General features: G+C 33.5%; 1 protein-coding gene across 1 annotated transcript in view; it reads left to right on the top strand.

Moving 5' to 3' along the window:
• The first annotated feature begins 435 nt into the window (after positions 1 to 435).
• LOC101901744 (sodium-dependent nutrient amino acid transporter 1) overlaps positions 436 to 10,808 on the top strand; it is a 31,188-nt gene continuing 20,815 nt past the window's right edge. Inside the window, exon 1 of the mRNA XM_059119238.1 lies at positions 436 to 988. Coding sequence (XP_058975221.1) covers positions 932 to 988 — 57 coding nt within the window. The 5' untranslated portion in view covers positions 436 to 931. The remainder of the gene's footprint in view (positions 989 to 10,808) is intronic.

Genomic DNA, 10,808 nt, shown 5'->3' with positions numbered 1-10,808 from the left:
AAGCGGCTTATGTACCATCACCTTTACGGTGAATATACGAATTGGTCCAAACTTTTCACATCTCAATATTTTTTCAAATTTGTTTTGTGCCCCGTACCACAATGTGGAATAGATTATAAATTGTTTAAAGTTATATTTCACACTTCCCTACCTTATCAAATGCCTCTCGTGCGACTTGCGAACTCATTTAACATTGGCAGTGAAATTCTTGTTAGTCGTTGTGGGATTCGGCGGATAATCATTTGAAATGTTACTATCATGATAATGAGATTTGTTGGTCTGTTGTTGGTGCTGCTGCTCTTTCGCCGGTATCGGGCTGTTGGCCGTTGGCGTTGGCTGCAACCGTTTTACAGTTTATTTTCTGTCATAACTTATTGATATTTTGTTGAACAAAAAATCATTTCATTTCATTTCAATCCATTCATTCAATTCGTTTCATTTAATTATTAATGTTCGCTTGAGGTAATCGGTAGTAACTCTAAAACCTTTCAACGACTCGCATCGCATCGTAGCGTTTGAACGGAACGGGCCCTTGAGTCGGTGTTTTGCCAGTGGCACTTGTTGTTTTTACCCACTGTTAACATTAGTTGGCGTGCCATCCCATCCATCGTAGCGTGTTGTAGAACTTAAGTGTTATAATTTACCTGGGAATATTTCAATCCAATTGAAATTTGTGTTAAAAACAACGTTGTTATTGAAATTAGCGGCAAAAAATGCGAAATACAATGGCAAAAACAACAACCACAACAAATTTATTTTAATATTAATAATAAATAAACGCGAACGGTGAATGAATCGAAACGACATTGCAACATTAATTGTGTCCAGTAATTAGAGTTTTGAAAAAAAAAAAAAAAAAACAAAAACAAACGGCAACAAAAGAGTTTAAAATTAATACAAAAACTAAAGTTTTTTTTTTCAAATACCCAACATGGAGGTCAACACTAATGAAAACAATGGCCGTGTTACAACAACTGTGTCCATCGAAGTAAATATTATTAATATTGAATTTTTTTAAATTTTCTTTATTTTGAAATACAAAATATTTTAAAATTGGTATATTACCCAATCACGAATGGTGTTGAGTAATATGAAGGCAAGAGAAAAGTTGAAAATAAAATGAGTTTTTGTAAAAGTTTTTAGATGGACTGGATTTTAGTTGCGGATATCCACAACAAATATACATTTATAAAATATTTACAAAATAATAAAAAATCAATAATTTATAACGAAAGTAGCAAAATATATCCTTTTTTTAATGGTAAATCGAATAAAAGAAAGAATTGAAATTCGTAGTACAGTTAAACTTTTCAAAAAACCATAAAGTGTTTAAGGCCGTTGTATGGGGGCCATACCAAAACTGGAACCTCCATAGACAATTTTTTACTTCAAGGATTGTCATCTACCAAATCTTTTTAAATACCAAATTTGAAACAATATTGTGGGTAAATGTGTCTAGGATTATCAAAATACCGAGTATCGGTGGGTGTTCTTACATGTGCGCAATAGGAAAACGTGGACCTTAATTTTCAATGTTCTGTCGCCGGAGGTAGAACCCATTATGGACTACAAATACACATTTTTTTATCCCTAGAAAATGTGGAAAAAATCATCAAAATACCGAATATTGGGAGGTACTGTTATACGTGGGCTATACCAAAACGTAGACCTATATATACTATGTTCCTCGTAGAACCCATTACGAACTATAAATACAAATTTTTAGACAAACCCGTGAAAAAAATGTGGCGAAAATCATCAAAATACAGAATATCGTGAGGTAACGTAATTTGGCGGCCAAAACGTGGACCGATATATCTCATTTTCAATACCAACCATCGTAGACACAATACAAATTGTTCTGACATCGTTAACTCGACTTAGAATAACTAGACTTAGGATCTACCTCCTATATGGCTCCACTCTTTCATATAACCCCTCCTGTTTTGGCGATTTTAGCCACGGTTTCTAACACAATAGCTTAAGATTCCGTATTTGGAGTTCAGAATGGGTTCTACCTATTGTGGCAGATTTTCAACTTAAAAGTTTGTTATTCACACTGCAGTTATAATTGTTATTGTCCCCATAGAACGGAATTATTTTTGAACACATTTTCAACAGAATTACAACTCGGTGTTTTGATTTCGTTAAGGTTTCCGGACTTTTTTAATTTTTTATGCTAAAACTAGTTTTTACTCCGGGAAATTCGATAAGAAAAAATTAGTAAAGGTGAGAATACATAAAACGCTTTTTTGACTGGCTTAAGTCATTGGCTGGCATTTTCGTAGAGGAACAAAGGAGTTTTAGGCTGAAAAGCAATGTTTTTTATACTCTACACCACATAGTGGTAAGGGTATTATGTCTTTGTGAATTTCTTTGTAACTTGGAGAAGGAAACGAGATAGACCCATAGTTACTTTTGAGGATCTTCATAGAATCACTTTCTGAGTCGATTTATGTATGCCCGCCCATCTGTCCGTCCGCCCATCCGTCCATGTATTCTTGCAGGTCCAAATGCAGGTCGCATTTATAATCCAATTGAGCTGAATTTTTTCAAACAATATTTGTTTGTCCCAATGACGAAACCTATTGAAATTGGTGATATTCGGTGATATTTGTTGAAAATCAGTTCAGGTATAGCTATAGCCTCCATATATATGTATCATCCGATTTGGTGTTAAATTCTTTCATATTCGTAATATGCATTCGACAATAATGATTTTTGGTACCAGATATCTTATAGAGCTCAAGATCGGTTCAGATTTGGATATAGCTCCCATACATATCTTTTATCCGATTTCAGGTTTATTCTGCAAATAATGGCTAATATCAGCTCATTTATTGGAACTCGGCTCCGATATATATTTTTTAATATAATCCTTCTCGAAGTGATATCATGCACTCTATAGCATTGTTATATGGTTTAAAAGATAAAAATGTCTCTGCCAAATTTAGTGAAAATCGATTCAGACTTGGATATGCCTACCATATATAAGTTTCATCTGAAACCAAACTATAACCGCTCTACAGCCAAATGTTGATGGGTGGTATGATCTACTTCAAATAAATTCTTTTGTTACGGGAGCTCTACTAAATATGCATGGTGGTGTAGGGTATCATATAGTCGCCCCTTTTGACTTTTCCTTAATGGGCTTTCTCTTATTATTAGTTTCTGCTAATGAAGTAAGGTCACTTGCCAGTTAAGTAAAAATTTTGAAAGTTTTGAATTTTTAAAGATCAATGGATAGTTTTAATTTCTCTGTAACAGAATCGTATGTGTAAATGTAGTGATGTTTCCTATAGGCTGTTGGATATGGACAGTTTTTACTTGTTTGTTTTAGGTCCCTTATACCTCAAATTAAAACACGCAATTATTAATTGATTGATCTCTTAAATTGACGAATTCGTTGGATTCTACGGTATTTTAAATTCAAAATGAATTGACATTAAGGGGATTTTTTTTTGGTATTTAACATTTTTAAGAGAAAATCACATTTGGATGATTTGCGTATTTGCAAATGCGTAATTCGTACATACGAAATGTATATATTTTATGTGCTGTCATGCATGATTATTAAAACAAAAGGCGTCTAATGAAATTTTTAGTGTCATGTTAGGTGTTTTACCTGTAATTTCTTCTCCAAACAGTGTCATTGAGAAAAATTATTGTGGATGATTTAGTTTTCTAGAAATTTAAAAAAAAGATAAAAACAATGCGATATTTTGAATAAATGCCGAATATTATCCCGAAAATATTCTGAATGGTGTATTAAAGCCTTGGGCACGCAAACATTTTGGCCGCAGACCTTGGATCTTCCAAAAGGACTCAGCATCATTGCTCTCAGCATAGCGCCATAATATTTACATTTTTTTTAAATTTTATTGAATTTTTATTGAATGAATTTCAAATTTTAGAATAAGTTTAGATTTGTTCGAATTGGTCACCTTTGCCACGAATTATGGCCTTCAAACGGCCAATGAGACCGTCACACGCTGCCCGAATGTTGCTTTGCGGTAATTTGGCCCATGCCCGGCGAAGCGCTTGCTTGGGGTTATCGACACTTTGGTATTTTTTAGTGCCAATCTTGCTTTTCAAAATACTCCAGACACAATAGTCCAAAGGATTGGCATCCGGAGATTTTGATGGCCATTGTGCGCTGGAAATGAAGCGAGGAACCTCATTTTGTAGCCATTTTTGGGTGGCGAGTGCTGAGTCCTGTTGGAATGTCCAAGGTCTGCGGCCAAAATGTTTGCGTGCCCACACCTTCCAGAATATTTTCGCTATAACATTCGGCATTTATTCTGATGCCACGGTCGATTAATACGAGCGGAGAGCGACCATCGGCTGCTATGGTGGCCCACACCATCACCATGTCCGGCGCTTGAGTTCTGGTGGACACCACCAACCGAAGGTGCAGCTTACCTCTTAGGCAAGTAAACACGATCATTTTGTTTGTTTACAAACTGCTGGCCAACGAATGTTTTCTCATCGGAGAAAACCAAGTTCGGCAGTTCACCACTTTCGGCCAAGCGAAGCAACTTTTTAGCTCTTTTGAGTCTATTTTCTTTCTGTTGCTGTCAAAGTTCTTGCACTGTATGCAATTTTAATGGCTTTACCCCGAGCTCATATGTCAATATTTGCCGAATGGAATATTGCCATATGTTCAGCTCATGAGCATTTTTTCGGCCACTGCGACGCTGATGTTGCTGTTTTCTTCCGTCCACTTCCTTGATGTCGGACCAGTATCACGGTAACGAGTGATGGTACACAAAAGATTTATTCACATTTAAATGCTGGAGTGTTCTAACGATAGCCACTTGCGGTTTTCCAGCCAAATATAAAGAAATCACACTATCACGCTTGGATTCCATCAGGAATAAATCTTTTTTTTTAATGAGCTGTCACTGGAATAATTTTAACAGCTGTCGGACAAGTGGCTTAAAAATGACAGCAGTCTGAAGTTGGTTGCAGTTTTTTCATCTCACCCTGTTTATAAATGGATTCTATAATAAAAGCTAAATAGTAGAACATATTTCCAATATTCCAAATACATTAAAAAAAAGTGGTCGAGTTATGGTGAAGGCAAAGGGTAAAGAGTGTCAAAAGTAATCATAACACAACAAATATAGACATAGGCATCTGACATACCATACCATATATAATTAGAGAGAATTGTTTAACACTTGTTAAATGAGTTATTTGTAGCAGAAAAAAAAAAAAATAAATAAACATTTACTCGTAGCAGACTATTTAAACTAATTATTCATTAAAACAAATTCAAATTACGTTTTTTTCCTCTTGAAACCGTAATTAATATTTATTATTTCAAGTGAAAGTATAAATTCCACACAGGGGGTGAAATATTTGTGTGTAGGCGTATTCATAATAAATATCGTGGTACAGCCTACACAAAGGTTTTTGCTGGAGCTTTAAGAAAATTTGAGAGATGCCCTTTTAACGCGGATTTCTTAAATATATTTGAGGTTAGAAGAAAACTTAGATTTTGATTTTTTTGAAAGGAACGCGAATTTTTAAAAAAAACATTTTGAAGGGCTTGTATCGCAATTTGAAAGTAAATTTTTTAAGAAAATTTTAATGACTCATCGTCTTGCAAATCTGGATTTTAAAAGAAATTTCTAACGATTCACACCACTATCTAAAAGTGGATGTCTAAATGGAATTTTGAGGGATTCATATGGAGATTCAAATTTGGGCTGTTAAAAGGAATTTTGAGGTACTAATATCGTCCTCTATACGTTGTTATTTAAAAGAAATTGTAAATTACTCATACGGGTCTTTGAACGCGGATTATTATTTGAGCGATTCATATAACCATTTGGATGTATAAATGAAATTTTGACTGTCTCATATTGCCATAAAAACGTGGATTTTGAAAGTAATTTTCAAGGATTCACATCGCCCCTAAACCTGTTATTTAAAATGAAATTTTGATAGACCTACGCAGCCCCCCTAAACTTGAATGTTTGAATAAAGTTTCGAGGGACTCATAGAGATCTTTAAACACGGATTTTAAAAGCTTTTTTGGACTTTAAATTGAATTCAGAGGGGCTCAACGTGGATTTTTAAAAGAAATTTTAACGGACTCATATCGCCGTCCAAACGTGTATTTTCCATACGCTCCACCATACTATGGAGATCATAATAAGTATGTCATTACGTTTGTAACTCTCCGAAATAATAAATCTCACAAATTATATATTCATGATCAGCATAAGATTCTATGTCGATTTAGCCATGTCTCTGGAAATACCGCTGGGTTCCGAACGGAATGAAGTAGGTGGAGTCAAATGTATTTTAGGTCCGTAGAATTTTTGACATAAAAAGGGTCTTATACCGGTATAAAAACTTTTCATTGGTGATTTTCCAATTGTTTTCGCAACTTTTGGGACGCCTATGTCACAATGACAAGATTTGGCATTTTGATAATTAAAACATCTACTCTATTGTCCTATCTTTTGTAAACGCAGGGTTAAATGCTACCCAATACGCAAGGTCCATATCTGCAATACCACCAATTAAAATAACAAAAACTAAAAACCACTATCGCTTGCTTTTTACAGCATATAAAAGACATAAATAAGTTCTGTCAATGCTGAATTTGTTCAACCTTGAAAATTTATACGTTCGACATATTTCGGTAACATTCATTTAAAGACATACATATATATGCTCTGTTCCAGAACTGCAAGAATGTAAAACTTATTACAACCATGACTGATTTTGATCTAGTGGTTTGTGTCGTTGCTAGATAAATTCAAATTTATCTTTACGGACATTCTGACAAAGACATAGAAGCTGCTCACAACAGAGACATATTAGCATAAACAAGTAAAAAAGCTGTAAGTTCGGCCGGGCCGAACTTTGAATACCCTCCACCATTTGGAACGAATTTGGCAATTCTCAAAAACAATAAAATCCGTTAAAAATTCTGTTAAAATCTTAAAAATACCGAGTGTAGCTATTATATTAGGGTCTATACGACGACATGAACCTGCGTGGGTAACATTTGTCATGAGCGATTACAATAATCAAATGCGAAACTAAAAAAATCGGTTATAATGTCGACAAAATCAAAATACCGAATATATAATATAGGTACCGTTATATGGGGGCTATGCGAAGACGTGGACCTGCACAAACAATTTTCTGTCGTAGGCTGTAGTATCCATTACGAACTTTAAATACCAAATTTGAAACAATTCCGGTGAATAATGTCGCTAAAACCATCAAAACCGAAAAAATGAGGTACCGTTATATGGGGGCTATACCAAAACGTGGACCTACATGGCCCATTTTCAATACCACAAGTCCTGCAGACATAACATACATTTGAGCAAAATTTTATCAATCTACTTCAATTCGTTCGGAAGCTAGAGTGATTTCCACAGACGGGCAGGCGGACGCTAAATCGATATTGCTGATTTTTATGCTGATCAAGAATTCATATATTTTGTGGGGTCTAAAATGTGTATTTCGAGGTGTTACAAACTGAATGACAAACTTAATATACCCTCCATACTATGGTGGAGGGTATATGAGAAAAATTGACGTTAACATCATGGTAGAAGAATATAGGTAGACGCATCTACACAGCTGCTTGGACAATGAACTGTCAAACCAATTTTAAAATGGAAAGTGTTGAATAAAAGATTATTTAAATTTTAAAAATTGTAAAAAAAAAAAACTCGAATTATAATAACCTCCGAATGACGTTGTATAAGAAAACAATTAAAAATCTACTTATATTTGAAAAAACATTAAATTTTTTAACATATCAATGCTTCCAAGTGTTGATGCATCTACCTGTATTCTTCTGCCATGGTTAACATTGGTGACCTTGTGCAAGGAATGCATCTTCAGGTATTATCCATGGCAGAAGAATACAGGTAGATGCATCAACGCGTGGGAGCATTGATATGTCAAAAAAATTGAAATGTTTTTTAAAATATAAGTAGATTTTTATATGTTTTCTTATTCTAAGTTAGAAGGAGGCTATTATAATTCGCGTTTTTCAAAAATTTTTGCAAATTAAAATAATTTTTCATTCCACATTTTCAATTCCAAAATTGGTTTGACTGTTCATTGTCCCAGCAGCTGTGTCGACGCGACTACCTATATTCTTCTACCATGGGTATTATCATAAGCAAATATAATTTTAAGATTTTTGTTATTGCTCAAATGAATTTTGTAAACAACGCCTTTGCGGAAACATTTGCGACTTTGAAGTTCATTCGGATTAAGCAATAAATCCTGATAGTGTGGGTTAATCCGGTTAATATTTTGTATCTAAACGAACTGTTAGGGACGAAAATAAACATGGTAGAAGAATACAGGTAGTCGCATCGACACATCTGCTGGACAAATTTTGGAATTGTCATTTTTAAATGATTTGTAAAAATTGTTAAAAATGCATATCATAACAACCTCCGATTGGCGTCGTATAGGAAAACATATACAAATCTACTTATTTTTGAAGAAAAATTTAAAAACTTTGGACATATCAATGTTCCCAAGCGTTGATGCATCCACCTGTATTCTTCTACCATGGGCTGGCTTCTTAGTAAAAGAATCAAGGAGTATTAAGTTGACTTAGTTCAGTTTATTCTTGTTCGCACTATGCTCTTTTGTTCTTTTCAAACCCCAAACTTTGCAATATTTTTAAGAAAATGAAAAGTTGTGACGAAGTTAGCTGTCTTTGTTCTCATATGAATTGCGAACAATTTTCTCACCATTTGTTATCTCTCGCCAGACTTTAGAATAAAAAGATAATATCCAATTACAATTGGTAACAACTGTTAACACATATATCGGTTAAACAGATGCAGTTATTTCCGGGATCAGTGTAGGCGTTTGTTACGACATATTTATATGTACGATTATAACATTCTAAAGCAATTGTAGGCTTAATATCTTGTGCCGGACAATTTCCCATTGCTTGGACACTCGCGCAGTTTGAGGTCACAAAAAAAAAAAATCACATTACCGCTTTGTTTATTAAAATCCCCTTAACTGGTTTTTACCCCTTCTTTCTTTGGACCTCCCTTGAGCAGTAGCAGTTGTAAAACTGACTTCTTAAATTGCAATTCCTTTCAATCTTTCTTTCAATCATCTCTTTTCTCTTTTAAGTTCTAATAATTTGTTTTTATGCCCTTTTAGTTTAGCATTTAAACCACATTTTTTGACACGTGAATGGCGTAGCGATGGGAAAATTGTCATTAGCAAAAGTGACAACAGTCAAAATGTATGGAAAACATGACGAAAACCTGTCTGCGTTCATTCCCGAACTAATCAAGACGATTTGTTAAATGTTTCGTTTTATTGTCTACTGGTTTTGATGGTTGCATGGGAAACAAGTAAATTACTATATGTCACAGTGTTTTGAATTGAAAGTGGAATTGTTTTCTAGGAGCCCAAAAGCCCAAAGCTCTTCATTAAATATTCGGAGCTCCATCGTGATTAAAAAAGGCAGAAGTGAATATTTTAATTGACGGCGATTAATTTTGTTGATTAATTGATTAATTGTTGATATGTTGTAGAAAAATTTTGAGAATTTTAAAAGAAATTCCTGATAAAAACTCCTGGGTTTTTAAAAATGTTGTTGAAGAACATCCTGAAGCCAATTTGTTGGCAATTTTAATTTGTATCTTCTTTTTTCTATTTGAAAATCCGAATAAGGCAGTATTATTTTCAACTGTTCCCAGTTCCCAGTTGACGAGACACTGATCTCATTTATTCAATATAATTTTTACGTACTTATTTCCAAAGTCATTCTACATTACTTATTCTATAGATGGTACTATTTCTTGGTCATTTTAACTAATGTACATTATTTCTCTTTTTGTTAAATAGAAGTCGATTTCAAGTGTACTCTTTTATCCGCGCTGCATGGTGCGTTTCATGTTGTCTGTGCTGCTACGACTCTTTGAACTGTCCATTTTATTGATGCTGCAGCATTAAGAAGACCCCGGCTAAATATATGTTTTTTCGTAAAATATTGATTGTCTCAAACAGAAACGTAGTTTGTGAAATCTATTTGCTATATATACTTTATGCGTGTTCTCGAACGATAAACTTGGTAAAAATTTTCAAAAAATTGTAAAAGTTGCACAAATAATACATTCGCACAGGTTCTGGAAATGAATATTAGATCTTCATTTTTTTTCTTCTACACTAAACATATATTTGTTGACTTTTTTGGACATAATTTATATATATATATATTTATATATATATATATATATATATATATATATATATATATATATATATATATATATATATATATATATATATATATATATATATATATATATATATATATATATATATATATATATATATATATATATATATATATATATGTATATATCTATATATATAAAAATCAATTGTTGTTTGTTGGTAACGGAATCAGTTGAAAACGGCTGGACCGATTTGCATAATTTTTTGTACAAACGTTCGTCATACCGCGAGTTAGGTTTTTAAAGAAAAAAATATTAACCACGCCTCCTTTTACGCCCACTATTACGATTTATCTAAAATCTTTATATTAGCCAAAATAGTGAAGATATCGGTTTGATAATTATTACACGAGATGCTGTTGGCTTTCCATCCAACCCTAAGTACTTATTTAGGGGCTGAGGAACTCGCCTACTTTTAAATCTATCTCTCTATATGTAAAAGAAAGTTTTGTTAGTTACTACTCTTATAACATAAAGACCGCCGGTCTGATTTTAACGATTTAGACAAATTCGGAATTGCCTCTTGGCAGAAAAGAATAAAATCCA

The sequence above is a fragment of the Musca domestica genome, unplaced genomic scaffold, assembly GCF_030504385.1.
Source record: "Musca domestica strain aabys unplaced genomic scaffold, Musca_domestica.polishedcontigs.V.1.1 14, whole genome shotgun sequence".
NCBI classification, from domain to species: domain Eukaryota; kingdom Metazoa; phylum Arthropoda; class Insecta; order Diptera; family Muscidae; genus Musca; species Musca domestica.
Note: the sequence above shows the minus strand (reverse complement) of the source record. Positions and strands in the feature narration are given on the sequence as shown.